At 43.0% G+C, this 17,163-nt stretch overlaps 1 protein-coding gene across 1 annotated transcript in view; it reads right to left on the bottom strand.

The window, feature by feature from the left end:
• The window catches only part of KCNU1 (potassium calcium-activated channel subfamily U member 1), a 92,951-nt gene that overhangs the window by 43,807 nt on the left and 31,981 nt on the right, over positions 1-17,163 (bottom strand). The window contains 3 exon segments of the mRNA XM_019546150.1: positions 2,343-2,520; positions 3,047-3,271; positions 9,297-9,396. Of these exon segments, the coding sequence (XP_019401695.1) occupies positions 2,343-2,520; positions 3,047-3,271; positions 9,297-9,396 (503 nt within the window).

Genomic DNA, 17,163 nt, shown 5'->3' with positions numbered 1-17,163 from the left:
CTGCCTCTTCCCCAGATGCAGGGATCAAACCCTGATTCTCCAGGCCTGGCTCTTAACTGCTGGACCACCCTTTTCTTCCCCCCTCCCTTAAGCCTGAAATAAATCCAATGAGTCATGGCTTCTAATCAGCCCTACTTTAACCAGTAGACAAGCTTCTTTCAGAGCAGAAACAGAATTGAGACCTCTGTCCTTCACTTCTCTGCTCTAGTAACTACACTGCACTGCTTCTTTTTAATACTGGAGGGTGGAACAATGATACATTTCTTCTTGATGTTCTTCACGGTGGGCTTGCTGCTCTCATCCTGGGACAGAACCTTAACTGAGCATTTCCACCACCTGCGAATAAAATTTTACCCTGTTCCTCTTGGTCAGTTTCTTGGGTGACGTGTGTGTTGCCACATGCGCCATTTCTGGCTCGTTATCTCATCACTTGTCCATCTCTCAAGGAAATTCGTGGAAAAAAAATGTGCGTTTAAGAAAGGACAGACCAAAACCAGGAAAAAGAAAATCCGGTCCATTCCTAGTTCTGCCCTTGACATGCTGTCCAACCACTGGCAAGTCACTTGACCTCTCTAGGTACGTCTACAAGATGCAACGCTGGAGCCTGTGCTAACTCTGAATAGCCTAGTATGTCCACACAGAAGAGCGCAGTGCCATGCAGAGATAAGGCCCTGGAACAAGTATAGATACACTGGCATGGCTCTTTGGGCTAATTAGCTCCTGGGAAGCAGAGCTAAAAAGCCTTGACACAGTACCGTACCCATATATCTATTCTGCTTCTAGTTCAAGATAAAGTTGTGCCTCAGTTTACCCAGCTGCAAGATGCTGATAAAATCCACATGCCAGGGAGAACCCATTAATATTTCTAAAGGGTTCTGAGATTGATCTCATGAAAGGAACTAGAGATAACAGGTCAGACCATCTTGAGTCTGCCCTGTTGGAGTAGGATGGAAGAAGACTGGTCACGTCCTTTTCCATTTCCTCTGCTGATGCTGCCCGTATCACAAATCTGAGTAACACCTGCAAAAACGTGAAGGTGATCAAAGTACTGATGGATAGGAAAGAATAACCCTTCTCTTGCAGATCTGTGTTTGAGTCCATCTGTCTCCATACAGATGTATAAAAATCTATGTACAGCATCTATATTTGTCATTACAGATTAAAATATAGAGATAATATACACATACATTATCTATATCCATCTCCACTGACCCAAGATCAACATGTAGATCTACATCTATATATCTTTATATACATGTATAATAGATAAATCAATGAGAGCATTCTACTATTTCCATTTCATGAACCCCTTCCTTCAATATTCCTGACTATTCACTTCTTTCCTCTTCTGTAATCTGATATTGATATTATTTTGTCATATTATTTTTAAAAATCTTGTCTCTGCCTTACTCTAATCTTTTCTTTGGAATAGCCATTGTTTTAAAGGCCTTGTGAATGATAATAAAGTATGGGGAAAACACTTAGGAGAGCCATCTATTTTTCAGCCCATGCTCAGTTAATTAATACTTTTCCATTCCCGAGAGGAGGACAAATCTTGGCTCCTTTGCCAAATTAAGGGAGCAAGAGATGCAATAAATATTCTGCTGGACTAGAGTTGTTTTGCTTCCGTGGCAATTCTGTGCTACAACCTCTACATATCTGGAAGCAGCAGTGCCCACCCTCCCAACCCCTATGGGCAAACATAAAAAATTATTTTTTGTGTTGAAGGTTAGAGAGTGTGCAATACAGCTTCCATTGAATGCTACCCTTTAGCTCATAAAAGTGACATTAGTGAAGCTTCTTCGGCAGTAATAACGAAAGCCCCCACTGCCCCCATCCCACAGCGGCAGAAGCCCCAAGTGTTGCACAGCATTTATAGGAGCTAGTGGTATATTTACTTTTGGGAGGGACAGAGCAAGGATCAGAATAGTGATGAATGACGGGGCAATGTCCAGAGGTCAGAAAAGGGTGGGAAGAGAAAGCAAGTTAGAGGGAGGGAGGGCACCGCCTAGTCTGCATGATATTTTGCAAATGGCCTCAGCTGTGTGTCTCTTTAGTGTACTCCAGTCACTTTAGGACTCCTAGATCCACCGTGTCCTATCTCATCGGTTAGATGAATGCCAGCCTGAACTACAAGCATCATGGATAGGGCAGGGGAATATTTTAGCCATTCATTCAAAACCTAAGGCTATTTCTGGTTTGTTCTCTACAAGGTTTTAGCCAGAAATAAATTAAATTTTTCCTCTCCCAATGCTGCTGCTACAGAGAGGAACTGAGGTCATTTTAATTTCCCATGCTTTACCACACCAAGAGACTCATCTACATAACTAAGACGCTTTTACCTTCAGAGACTGTGCTGCACTTAAACTGCATGGCTCGGATGTTAAGTGTGGCCAGGATGCTTTCTGTGTCTACCAGGATTGGACTAGTGGATGACTTGGAGCTATAGGACAGGATAGCACACATGGCGCAGTGTCTTATGTTAACAGCCTTCAGGTCAGCACAGGAAAGAGCACTACCCTGGAAAACAGTATAGGTTAGTTTACTAGGGGTAGGAGAGTCCAAGCAGACTGAATGACACAGGGCTCTCAAGGTTGGCTTCAGAGGAACAAACATTTTGGAAACATCTCCAAAGTTCCTTTAATCAATTTAAAGTTGAGAAGCAGAGAAGAGGAAAAAAAAACCAAACCCAGCTTTGAACTTCTCTTGCAAAATTTATGGTGAGAGAGCAGTCTCTTGACACAACTGTGGGAAACCAAAGCATGCAGATGTACCTCTGAATGAAACCAAACTTTGAAGAAATTAATTTGGGGGGTCAGAATCAAGATCAAAGCAAAGAACCAATTCAGTCTCTGCTGGATGAATGGATTCAACCATCCCTGCTCAGAATACAGCAGTTGCAGAAGGCATCTCCCCTGAAGGAAACAAATGCCCATCCACATATTGACGTTCCCCAGGGCTGTTCAATGTTAAACGCATTCAAGTTTAAAAACAGCGTGTGTAAAAGGAGTGAAAGAGGGAAATGATTGAAGAGAAAAATTCCTACCTGGAACAACCACAGCTTTGGGAAATTCTGGATAAATCCCCATTCTCTTTTCAGGTACTCCAGAGACCCGACAAAGACGATGTCTCTCAGCTCCTCATAAGTGAAGTTGCTAGCTCGTAAAGGCATCACAAAGTCCCGCAAACCAATGAGTGTTGTGTTGGCATCCCCAAAGACACATACCACAATGTGATCATGCAGGTCTGAGGTGGCTTCCTTCTTTGGATTCTAAATTAAAGCAGAACAGGTTGGGTGTTTTTTGGTTTTTTTTTAACGTTAGGGAGAAGTGGAACATTTCCCTAATGTGTAACATCCGTGGGCTAGAATTAGACTGTCTATTAACTGAAGCCATTGGAATCCAAACTCATTCCATTTAATTGCCACGGTCTCAAGCACTACCTGGCAGAGTAGTGTTTCAACTCCCAGAAGCATTTTCCAAACTCTTCAATCATCTGACACGTACAAAGCAACCACCAGCGAGTGTTGTGTATATGAGTCTGTAAGGTGAGCCCTTGTAACAAGGTTGAGGAGATGTGCATGGACATAAGAAAGACAAGGACACATTTTTTAAGGACTGACAGTTCACATTAGTGTTGTGGTCACAAACCCTTTCCTCTATCGCATGTTGCCCTCACCACATATGTAAAATGCAAGTTCAACTCTGTGTATATGCAGCAAATGTTATGAAGCTTGCAACTTCCGTTCAGCAAACAGGAAGTGATTGCTTTCAACAAGTGAGCATTTCCCACGTGCCGAGCTGAATCTGTTCCTCTTTGGGGCCTAGACTGAACCTCTGGATTTTAAAGAGAGAGAGATGGTGGATTTAAACCTGTGATCATCTTGTTCTAAAGCACAGTGAAGTGTTGGCAACATAGGGCATAACCCAGCTGAACACCTCTGATTTCTCCAGAAGAGGCCAATAAGGCACTCGCATGCTAATTAATGTGCTATTTGCATTGGTTCAATAGTATACTTTTTCTTGTTTTCAGCACTGGGGCCTACCGAGCTGGGCAAGGCACAAATGCACAAGGAAACAAAGTTAGTCATTGACCCAAGAAGTATGCTGTCTAATTTAAATTGCAAGGAGCAGGGGAAAGGCAGAGCATGTGGCAGGCCAGTAGGGGGGGTCTCCTGCGCTGAGCCACCCACCTCACTGCGCCCGATCACCTTCCAGGCTCCGGGTGCCTCCCCCTGGGGGTGCCTCACGTCTAGCTGACCCCCTTCCTGAAGCACATCTGCTAGCCTGGGGGTAACGCCGCCACCACCCAGCGTCTGGAATGATCCCAGCTCTGAGACCCCTGGGAAACACAGGCCTAGTAGCCCTTGAGGGTACTCGAGCCACTTCAAGAACATGGGGTGCTTCTCTCAGCCTGAGGCACAAACAGTGGTCTCCCTTAGTCAGCCAAACCAAGGGGACCCCAAGGCATTATCTAGATCCACTCCCAACGAGTCTCTCATGCTAAGTACAAGGAAGAACTGTATTGCTTACAAGAAGTAAATTTGGAATAGGGTACAGGGTAGAGCAATATCAAAGAAATCCCATGGAGCAAACAGTGTGGCTGGGTAGGCTTTGATCACACATCTGAGTTACTGCAAGCTATAGATCTAGTTAGATCTCAGGTACCTTACCCACAAGTATCATCCAGAGGCAGGTGGAGGTTCCCTCTGGAGGTAGGCGCTTCATTGATTATGAGTTTCAAGAGAGCAAGTTTCAGATGGTCCAGTTTCTCTCTCTGAGTTCTTTTATCATGGCTACTGCCCCTCTTCCTGGGCAGTCCTTAACTTCTATAGACCTTATGACTTCATTTACCTGGTCCAATGGAAACCAGCACCTGTTGGCTGCCAGCCAACCTATTTGAAAGGCAGCACTGGTTACTGGGTAGACTGGCAGGGTCTCTAGCCCCTTTCCAGTCAGGTTGGCATTGCTTAGAACAACAGGGAGTGTAAGCCCCTCACTCAGCTATGTGATGCCAGTCATGTAGGCAGAGGGAGCAGGTTTCCCTCCTCCCTCAGGAACATATCCAACTCAGGTTACTTAAAGGGATGGGATGTCTGCCCTCAGCAGGGACCATGTTAACCAAATTGTCACAGAGTAGAGTTTTTGGGGAGAGACAGAGGTGGCATTCTGCCCCACAGCAATCAAGCTATTGAATTTTTCTTCTTTTCTGACCCAAAGCAGATGCTGATTTTGCATTTCTGAGCGTCTGATGTCATGTTTCCTTGTGACATGCAGGACAATTACCTGCTTCATCCCACCTGCATGGCAAGATGCTTTGCAAGAAAATGTTACTTAAGGAGAGTTACAGGACCGGTATGTGGCTTTGGTTCACATTAGCCAATCAGTGAAAAGTACAAGGTGCGTGTACACATTAGCCAATCAAGAACTGTCAAATTAGTAAGTCCTTGCAATATTCTTTCCCCAACGGGTTTTCTTCCAAGAGAAACAAAAGCCTGTCAGGGAAACTATCCTGATGAGAGATTAGAATCATAACGAAATTAAATGATCCTCTCTAACTAATTAGATTAGTTTAAATTGAATAATGAAACCTTTAGCTGTATTTAATGTAACAGGCCTTAAGTCCAGCAAATAGTCTGCTGGATGGAACTAAACAATTAAAAACACAATCTATTTTATAGTGTTTTTATTGGAACAATTGGAAAAACGATTACTTTTAGAACCTGCAGATGGCAACATGGAATTGCTAGATTGCTAATAATAAGTGAGCAGCAGGGAAAAGGCGAACCATTTTGGAGAAACTAAATGTTGACTTGAATCTTAGTCCCAAAATAGAGCTAAGACCTGGAACATTTGGCATTTTTCATTTTTTCTTTCTTTTTGTAACACTACCTCCTTGACCAAGACAGGAAGCTGGAATACCAGGAAGGAAGCTATTCTTACAATGGCAGTCTACCTCTGTATAGAGCACCAAGAAAGGACCTAGATACTTCTTAACTTTGGCTTGAGCCCTTACAACAGTACAGCATAGATCTTCTGCTCACCCTCTGCATAGAGATGAATTTCACCCAAAGTCTAGAAGCTGTTTTTGAATCTGAATGCAGCAGGACACAGATTATATATATGCATGTCAGGTAGAAGAGCAAAACCCTGTGGATCATATCAAATACAGCAGAATTTTCAATGGATGAGACAGGTACCATAGCATCTCTCTGGGTAGAAATTCCACGTTTGAAAAGAGAAAAAGTATGTCTAGAGACATATTATTGACCCCCAGACCAGGATGGTAGCAGTGAGCTAGCAATGCTAATGGAGTTGAGAGAGGCTATGAAAGCAAGAACACACAGAAATAATGGGCAACTTCAATTATATGCAACTAGAATGGGTCAATCTAATGTCAAGCCAGGATGCAGAGACCAAATTTCTTGGTGTTATAAAAGACTGCTTTCTGGAGCAATTAGTCCTAGACCTACAAAAGGAAAGGGCATGCTTGACCTAGTCCTAAGTAGCACACATAATGTGGTGCAAAGGGTAAACCTTACTGAACGGCTCCGCAATAGTGAACACAATGCAGTTGGGGTTTGACATGCATGTAGGAGACAAGATAAGAAGAAAATTTAACACGACAGCCTTTAAATTTAATAAGGGAGACCACATCAAAATGAGGAAGCTAGTTAGACAGAAGTTAAATGGGCACCCTAAGAAGGTAAAGACATGGCAAGCAGCATGGGAATTGCTTAAGGACACCGTACTGGAGGCAGAGAACAAATGCACACCGCAAATCAAAACCAAAAAAATAGAAAGTGGATGGAAAGACAGCCAACATGGTTTACTGGTACAGTTGCAGAAGCAATAAACAGAACAAGGCTTCTTTCAAAAAATAAAAAATAAATCTTTATCAGGAAAATAAAGAGCAGAAACTCTGGCAAATCAAGTGTAAAATCCTAAACTAAGAATAAATTTAAAGGAGAAACTTGCTAGAGACATAAAAGGTAAAAAATAAACAATTCTTTAAATACATTAGAAGCTGAAGACCCGTCAAAGAGTCGGTTGAGCTTTTGGATGATCAGGGTGTAAAAGGGGCACTAAAGGATGACAGGGCCATTGCCAAGAAACTAAAGGCATCCATCTTCACTGTGGAAAAAGTTACGGAGATTCCAGTTTGGGGTGATCCACTTAATAATTCATTGCCACAAGATGTTGTAGAAGCTAAAGTTTTAATCAGATTCATAAAGGAATTAGACAAATTCTTGGAGGAAAGGTACCTCATAAGCTATTGAGCATGGGAATTAGAGGTACAGCCAGAATCTGAATTTCCTAGACCTTAAATGCTGGAGGCTGGAAGTGGGAGAGGAACAGTAGAAAAAGCCCTGGTCATACCTGGTTCACTCTCCCTTTCAGCATCCACTCTTTGCTACTGTTTGGCATAGGATATTAGGCAAGATGTACCTATGGTCTGACCCAGAAAATGGCAGCTCTTATAGTTCAGCAGGTGGTAGGGATGGACCATACAGCAATTCAGGCTCCAGAGACTTCCCTCATTTTCCAGAAAGAAGAAGTCCAGTTAGAGAAGCCCAGAGATGACACACTTCTGCAACAGATTCACACCTCCAATAATGAATATAATCTTCTCCCCTCCCCCGCAAAGCTAACAAGAGGTATTAAATTAGGGACAACATTTTTAGAAGCACTTCATTTAGAAATCAAAGCTCTAGTTTCAAACCCAGCTCTGCGTCAGAAATAAAGGCACAAACCAACACCAAATACCCATGTAAAAATCTCAGTACTGGTCTACATACATCTAAATCCATTAAGAATTCTGGTCCTACACTTTTAATTCCAGGATTTGGGGTTCTAAATCACTTTGGAATATGCAATTTAGCCTCTTAAGACATTTAAGACATTACCAGCACAGGTTGTTGTTGTAAAATAAACTGGGATACAAATTTCAAGTGCAGAAATGACTGTACCCAAATGCTTGGTGAGGACACCACTGTTACTCTATCTTCATGCTTTGTACAGTTTGGCTTAATCTGCTTCCAAAGTGGATTAGGATGGATTATGCAAAAGGCCTCAATACAGATGCTGAGTAGGTAAATAGGGAGTTAGTGCACAACTGGCATTCCAACCTATTCCCTTGTGCAGGCAAGCCCTTACATGCTTCCAAAATGCTTCCCTGAGCTGAGCTTCCAGCTTCTCAGGATATTTGCCCATTTCTAATGAGGAAGCTATTTGGAGGTTGCTGGGAGATACTGTCCTCTTGCTTGTTCAGAAGGAAGATGCTGCATTTCAAGCCGCATGAAACCCAACCTGCTGCATGTCTCCCAGCTGGTAGAACAGCATGAAACCTTCTGTACTTTTGATGAGATCTTTGATCACCTCAGTGCAAGATTTGGCTGCCTCCTCTCAGCTGTATGACAGCTCAGAGTACAGCCTGACAGTCTGGGTAGGATTTTGTCCCTTTAAAACTGATAACTGAATAAACCCTTCTACATAAATAATTTATTTATTACGACTTAAATAAAGTACAAAACTTCTAAGCATTCCCCAACCTGATAAAATCTGAGTGCAGGGAACCTTAAACTCTGTGGCCAATGTGTTTTAAAAACAAAATACATGAAAAAAAAAAAAAAAAAAAATCGGTCTTTATTTTCCTATCTGCCACCTTCTCAAGTGTGATAGGTGTCCTGATCATTCTGAGTGCATAGGACAGGGTTTACTACAGAGATAGTCTTGCTCGATGCCTCTTAGAGATATGGTATGGGCAGCTCCTTCTCCGTGTGCTCCCAGAGTGCCACTAAGATCTCAAGAGGGTAAGATGGTGGTGAGGCCAACAATCAGTTGCCACAGCTGCCCTTGTTAACCATGGACAAGTCATTTAATCTTTCTGAGCATCGCATCACCATCTGAAAACAGGTGAAAGGATACTCTCTGTGCCTGACTTCTCTATCTTGATTACAACCTTTTCAATGTAGGGACCATCTCTTACCCCACCTAGGTCCAGTACCTAGCCTGATGGGTCTTGGCTGGGGTCTTCTGATGCTGTGGTCATACAAATAGCGGTGAAGGTGGTGCAACCTGTATATGTCCCCAGTTCTGGGATTGCTTTGAAACTAGAGGTACATCTATATGGCCTTAAGGGAACAAGCATGACAAGCACACAGTGCAGGTGTGAATGTTTCCTTAGTACTCAGTGCACAATGGTTTCCAGTTCCTGAAGACAGGCAAAGCCCTTAGATTTTTACTATACTATCTGCAAACAGTAATATACAGCAAAGCTAATTACATTACACTTACCAGGATGGCTTTTTCCAATGACACAGCATGGCACCAATGGAACATTCCTGTTGAATCAAGCATGGCATCACTATTCTTGTCCCCCATGACATCTGATGCGCTAAAGAGACAGAGCAATCAATTGGCTAGGTCATGTCTGCACAGTAATGGCAGCAACAATACATGCAGCTTGAAATAATCTTTGGACTGGTTTGCAGGAAACCCTCTTTGAGTCACAGCTGTCATGTCCCACAGTGGCACACAAGATCAGACAGAGTACCTGGCATGTGGTATGGGATGCATCTATACTTACCTGCCTCCAAGCAGGAGACAGCAGCTCCCAATGGCCAGAAGCCAGAGCACGTACATGTGCATACACTTCTGGAGGCTCTGTGTGGCTCCACTGCAGCAGCTAGGCATACAGAGCACAAAGTGAAGCCTGTGGAAAGGACCACAGCTGTTACCAGTTTACAAGGGCCTTCTGTTGGCTGGGTTGTTCATCACCAAGGAGCTTTGAAGTTAGATGCACTCACAGTTTTGCCCAGACTTGAATTCTGCTAGCAAAACTTTGTAGTTCAGGCTGAGCCATACCATAGTCTTACTTTGTCCCTGCTACCAGGTGGCTGCAGTGAGGATGTGGTAATACAGAGAACATAAATGGGGCTGTTAATACTGCACAGAACCAGAGAAGTACAAGAAAAAAGTATTCTGCAAATTATTTTTTCAATTTCTTAGGGTGTTTCACTTGGATGGTGTTTATTTGGCGCTGACTTCCCATGACTACTTTAACCAATGGGCTCCTCAGTAGGGATGTTCTTCAACAGAGTAAGCCTGGTTTAACCTAAAAACAACTAACCCCCCCCCCCCAACCATTGAATCTATAGGCCTTGGATTCAGTCTGTGTTGGAGAATATTCACAAAAACAGATTCTGAATCTGTTCTCTTACTTCTCAGGGTTAAACTCATCCAGACACAGACCAGAAACCTGACCATATGACGGATGCTAGCTCTCCATGCCTGAAGAGAATTATTAACAAAGCCTAAAGCTGTCCACCCTAGAACAGGTTGCCTTGTTCTTTTAAATGAGCAAGTTTCCAGGTTTTATAAATACTCACCTATCACAAGACCAACACAGACTATCAGAGCTGCAATGGGTCTATTAAAGCTACTAAGCAAAGCTGTAATGACTAGTGTTCCCTGAGTAGGTCTTTAGCCTTCTCTGTGATGCACCCCAGACATCAAACCACGTGCTGGGCTTACTTTTAATCAGAAATCAGGGAGCTGGCTTCCTTGCAAAACAGCAGTCCCTCTTACCCTGTCCTCCCATCACTAGTCCAAGGTTAGGGAACACAGGACTTGCCAGACTGGGACAGATAATGCATGAAATCTGACTGCCATGGCAGCTGTCTCCTACAGACTGGCTTAAACATCAACATTCTATGTCCCTACCAAAATTTGTTAATCAAAGGTTCCTGTGATTTTAGACACCCTTGCTAGCCCTTTCAATTCCCACTCCTTCACAGAATCCTGTGGGTGTTGGTCTCCATTGTATCCAGTGGCTGCAAGTTCTGCAGACTGACTTCATTTTGCACGAGAAAGAATTCCCTTTAACCACCGGAAAATAGTCCACCCTTCAGTGTAATTGGGTTTCTCTTTGTCTCTGTGTAGTAAGACACTAAACTGCCTCTCTAGACTGCAGTGTCCACGGTAATTGATATATAGAGAGGGATAAATGAACCTGTGCCCTTTTAAATCTCTCCCATTTATCCAGGCAGCCTGATGCCAAATGTAGATGGGTTGTGTCCATTAACTATGCGACTCCTCCCCAGCACTCAAGGCCTCCTCCTTCCTGCCCAGATAATGAATCTCAGCCAGTGATTAAATGGTATGTTGGCAAGTTGGAGATGATCTTCTCAGAAGCTCTTTTAACTTGACTCAGCTCTACAAATCAATCAGTGTATACTTCCCTATCATCATAAAACTACCATCTATATACGCCAGCTGTCATGAATGACATCTCTCTTCATTCTAATATTATAGGAAATATATATGCCTTACAGGAAACACCTGCAAGTCCTAAACTGAAAAAAAAGGACTGTGAGAAATTCACTTCATCGTAAAAGCATCCACCTGATGTCCTTGCCAAGGCAAAGCAGGGTCTGATTTAGCTCACTGCTCTTTAACTGAGGTTTTGTTCTGAAATATGTTCTGAAAATTACACGATCCTTACAGAAATCCCCGTTCCTTGGGAAAGTAATAGATCACTTCTCACTGAAAATTTGGGTGCTCGGAAGTAGGCAATGGTACATTTCTGGTGCATGGACGTCAACCTATCAAAACAGTCCTTGGCCACACTTTACAGAGATCAGCAGCCACAACTTAGGCCAAGATCGTCAAAAGAATGGCCACCCTGGATGCTGAGCTGTTTTGAAAAATCAGGCATTAAATGTCTGAAAAGGAACTGCTGGGTACTGAGCACTTCAGAAAAGTTAATTTTGGAAAGGGAACTGTTTGCAAACCCATCTCCAATTACAGCTGAAAGTTTGACAATTTGGCTTCATAGAGGCGAGCGTGTAACTCACCGGTGCAAAGGAGGAAGAAGGGCCCTTTGTGCCCAAAAGCCTAATAGCTTTCCCAATTATAGAGTTAGTCCAATAAAGATACCCAAGCACCCCCCCTCCCCCCCCCAAAAAAAACCCCCAAACACCTTTGCTTCTCCCACTGGTAGCGTCCCTTTTCTTTCCAACTAACAAAGAATATGAGTCAATTATAGCTGCCTCTACAAGCCTTGGTCCTCTCGTTTAACTGTAGAGATGCTCATGAGTTTACCTGTAAATGGTCCCTGTTTAAACTAATCTGTTGACCAAGATGACAGCAATCACAGGTACACTAGAGTTGAAATGACAGATAACTATGCCATGATAGTGAAATTAATTTTTTTTTGGCATAAGCTCACAGTCATAATGTAACATAAACCCATCAGTCCTGTCTTATTGAATTGTGGGTAGGTATCATAGCTCTGAGCTATGCTAGAAGACAGTTAGACAGATCCATAAGGTTTCAAACTTTGTATGCGGACTAGGAGGAGTGATTAACAGTTGTCTATAGCATTACAAGACAGGAGCAGAAGCCCTTTTATCATATCTTCAGCTGCCAACAACTTCCTGCTGATAAACTATCTTTAAATCCTTCACAATATCTTTGCAAAGCTCTGAAATCTCTTTTGAATCCCCAGTCTGCAGCATTCTGACCTGGGATCTTTCAGTCCTCGCAATACAAGAATGCACTTAAAAGTGAGTTTTAGCATCAGGGGTTGAGCGTGTGCCACTGAGATCAGTGCTCGTTTGTTTTCCTTCCACTTCTGCAAGCCAAGAGCACTAGCAAGTCCTCGGGACACAACACTCCCTCCAGTCTCCCAGAATGACAACTGGAACAGATAAAGGATAGTGGACAGAAACCACAGTCTCTTTAAACTAGTGGTGACTGGAGATATTGCACCTTTACACCCAAATAATCAACATACATCAGATCCCTGAGCTGCCACTGCAGAAGACTTCCAAAACAAGAAAGAAATTAGACACCTGAAAGTAGTAGCCGGGTTGATTCAACAGCTGGAGCTTAAAAAGGCCACAGCCTACTGGCAAAATTGACCCTGATGTCATTGCATTGTTTGCTGCATTATGTCCTTGTGAATGATTTAATGCATGTCTTGTGGGTTGTTCAGCAGACAGACCATTTGGGATTCCTCTTATTGTTTTCTGGATCACTCCCAGCTCTGCACATATGTTAAACATACCCTTCGGGGAGGACTGGAGTTTCATGCACAAAACAAAAATCTCCTGTACTCGAGAAGGTTCCTACAAAGTCTTTCCCCGCTGTGTGAGAATATTGTGCTTGCCTGTGCTTTACCTGTTCATCAAGGATTAATTTATATCATTTAAATTTCAATGTATTAAAAGTGCTTTCTCTATGTCACATGCAACTGTGAGGCTTAATTAATTAATGTATGTAGAGGTGCTGTGCATAATTACAAAGTATCATTATTTAGAGTAGTCTATCAAATAATTAAGAAACACATCACACAACCAGTAAAACCAAGCCTAACGATACGCATTTAAAAATATTTTTAATTATATATACTGAACTGAATCAGCCCTTTAGCTACATACATGCAACCCCAGTGAAGTCAACAGGATTACGCTGGAATCACTAAGGTTTTAACAGTCAATAATAACAGTAATAATGAATGTTTATTACAGCATTACCTGAAGTCCCCAGTTATGAACAAAGCCCCGGAGTTTCAAGAGCCGGATGAGCTAACCACCTGAACCGCCAAAGGACATAAATGTGACAGGTTTTGCCCAAAGTCACACAGTAGACTGATGCAAGGGTCAGGGTTAGACTCCAATCTCTAGTCTCCCAGTCTGAGCTGCTTTACAACTACAGCACCTTTAGTTAGCACCAATAACATGCAGCTATAGAAATAAGTACAAGGATCTATTGCAACAATGAGGACCTGAAAGCTGCCCATGTAGTGCATCACAAAGACATAGTACTTCAACAGATAAAATCATGAGAGTTGGCAACACCATGGACAACCAATGCTGCATGGCTTGAGAGGTGGCTTAGATGGTCTAATGAGTACTTTAAGCCGCTTTAGCACAATGTAGCTGTTTGACCTGAAAACAAAGACATCTCCTGTTCCAGCCATCTGTCATCACAGTCCTCCCCATTCACCCTCCATTCTAATAGCTTTCCTTAGGAAAGATGCTAACACTTACCCAGGTAAGAACACATCATGCATCACACACAGTTACAAACCAGTTGCAGCAAGTCTAGCACTTCTGAGATTTAATGATAATAGGATTATCACAAGAAAACTGGGCATCCTGTTGCTTACTGAATGTGTGTTTTTCGATCCAAAGTACAGAAAACTGTAGTTTATTAATAATGGCATCCATTGTAAGATCTCTGAAGATGTTCTCAAAGGTTATTATTGGGCTAACCACAATGCAGCTTCTCCTGCCACACACAATACATGAATTTAGTGCGTGTGTGTGTGCACATATGTAATATGTTAGAACCACTTTGACCTTCAGTGATCCCACTCTTGGCTCCCAATTCCTAGTCATGACAAAATACCAATGGCAAAATGCAACCATTTTCATAGATTTCAAAGATTTCTAGAGTCAGAAGGGACTTCAGTAGATCATTGAGTCTGACCCCCTGCCCTGGGCAGGAAAGAGTGCTGGGGTCAGATGACCCCAGTCAGGTGTTTTTCGAGTCTCCTCTTAAAGACCCCCAAGGTAGGGGAGAGCACCACCTCCCTTGGAAGCCCATTCCAAATTCTGGTAACCTTTATCATAAAGAAGTTTCTCCTAATGTCTAGTCTAAATCTACTCTAGACGTTAGGAAGAACTTCATTGAGATGTAGAAAGGAAAATGCCTTCCATTCATGGGACAGACTTGAGACAGCACTTGTAAAAAGGGATCTGGTTTTGCATTATTGTGCGAAGTGCTGAAAAGTCCAAGTCCATCCGTTCTGAAGCATGTAAAAAAAAAAAAAAAGTCACATAACTGAACGGTGCAATGCACTCATTCACAATGAAAAGTTTTAGACTCCAAGTCATTACTGGTCAGACTTTAGGGGGGAGGAGGAGTAGGAGGAGAACATTAAATTTCAAAATGTATGGCTTCATGCTGCTAGTCGCACTGTGTCCTGCTGTCATTTGATTCTAAAGAGCATGCAACAAATATTTGGTTGTAAATCTGACCATCGAGCTTCCAGGTTTCCACTTGCAGTGTAGATATTGGACCACACTGAATCACATTGGTACAGGACATGGAAGGTTTGCCTGTTTATTGAACAAATGGGACATCAAGGACTCACTGAACTGGTTTTGCAATGAGGTGCAGTCAATAAGTCATGTTGCAAACTCCCCTGAACTTGCATATCAAGGAGGAAGTGAAGCAATCCACCCCGCCAACTCAGATGTCCTCAACTGGCTATCAAATCTCAATACACAACTTTGATTAACCCGCACTTCCTCTGCCATTGCTTGCTCTAGCCATACGAAAGAAGAGGATTCTAAAGAGTGGCTACAGCTAGATCTATGTGGCTTGCTCAGCTAGCCCAAAGGCACTGCCAAAAGACTGACTCATCTCTTCTGTGCAAATTAGGGAGGACAGATGGCATGTCCAAGAGTCCTGAGTCACTGCTATCAGGCTCCCCATGAGTAGAGATCCTGCTCCTTGGCTGGAGGTACATCCTCAGGGCTTGTCCGAGCTTCCTAGGTGCATCCTTGAACTGCCTCTGCTGCCAAATTTACATCTGGGTGTCACACAGAGTGCCTGCGGCGGGGGGGGCAGACTTATCTTTTGTTGGCACTTTGGAGCCATGTTGACACAGGCTAACACACTATGCAGCTTGAGTACAGGTAGCAGAATTGGGCCCTTAGCTATCAGATTAAAACCTGAAAACAGTTGACATGTATGAAGGGACAAAGGAGAATTTGGCAAATGGGAAGGAAAAACAAATTTCATCTTAACGACGAATAATCTCTGATGACAACCTTGTCATTTTCTGAGAGCTTCTTGACAGTTCCCTGTGGTTTTTTTTTGGTCACTGCTTATCAGAATTTGCATGGCTAGTTAGTGGGTTAATTTAATTATCAACAGTGCTTGTGAACAGGCTGATGGGGGATCTGCAGAGGGCAATAGAATCTGTTCCTGAATTATGAAATTGCACATACTCACACATCTGGAAGCTGTCATGGGACAGATCGCTTTCTTGTAAATGCGTGTTGAGCGTTACAATATTTTACTAAGCACTCCCAATCTGTCAAGGTTTACAGGAGAATAGAGCATGGGAACATTTGGGATCATTCGTGGCTGAGAGCCATTAGCTACTTCCACCCACTTATCATGACGTTATTAATAGCAAAATAATTGAAAGACCAGAACTTGGCATGGTTGAGATCCTAGATAATAGAAGTGATTCTCACTATGGGCCAAATCCAGGGAGCCAGGACCAAGCTGAGTAGCAGGCTGTGCTGGGGACAGCCCCAATATTGTTGGGTAGACTGACTTTCTAGCCTGTAATCTCTAGTGCTCTAAGGCCTTTCTTCTTAAATCTTCTTAAAGCAAGATTGTCCTTCTTGCCTCTGCCTTTTGTAAGAGGTAACATGCAGCTGCGCTCCCCTTCAGGAACAGCTGGCAGACAAAATGTCCTTTCACTCTTTCACCCTTCGCTCCCAAGCTGTGACTGGCCTTCACCTACAGCACCCTACTAAACTACCGCCAGCAATGGATGTGGTGGGAAAAGGGGACCCTCAGCTTTCTCGGTCCCTTTCTGGCTGGGTTGAGCCATACTCTGGACCCTTATACTCACTTGGTTGTTACCAATATTTAGCTCCCGATACAGCCAACCTTCCTTAGACTGTCGTGCGGGCATCTGGTCCGAAGTCACTTAAGCCTTCAAACCCAGTCTCTCCTACAGGTTTTGTTTATTGCTAGTAATTATTTTTCTTACATTCATGCCTAGCCGTGATCAGTCCCAGTGTACCAGACATTATAAATGCACATAGACACAAAAGAGTTTCTGCTCCAAGAAACTCACAATTCAACAAAAAAGGAAGGATCATATTTCCTAGTTTATAGATGAGGAACTGAGAGGATGCCTACGTTGCATACAAAATGGCAGCTAACATAGCCATCCATGAGTTAGCTGTAAGCTAGCTAGCTTGGATGCTGATAATGGCACAAGAACAGCAGTCCTGGGGCTGACCTGCTCCTGAGAGAGTTTGCCAGACAAAAAAAACCAGTGCACTCTTAGGAAGATGGACCCAGTAATGTAATGGGTCTTTGGACTCAAGACAACAAAAGTGAG

This window comes from Crocodylus porosus, unplaced genomic scaffold (genome assembly GCF_001723895.1).
Source record: "Crocodylus porosus isolate Cpor-Errol unplaced genomic scaffold, CroPor_comp1, whole genome shotgun sequence".
Taxonomy (NCBI): Eukaryota; Metazoa; Chordata; order Crocodylia; family Crocodylidae; genus Crocodylus; species Crocodylus porosus.
The sequence above is the reverse complement of the archived record's forward strand: the minus strand, read 5'-3'. Positions and strand labels throughout refer to the sequence as shown.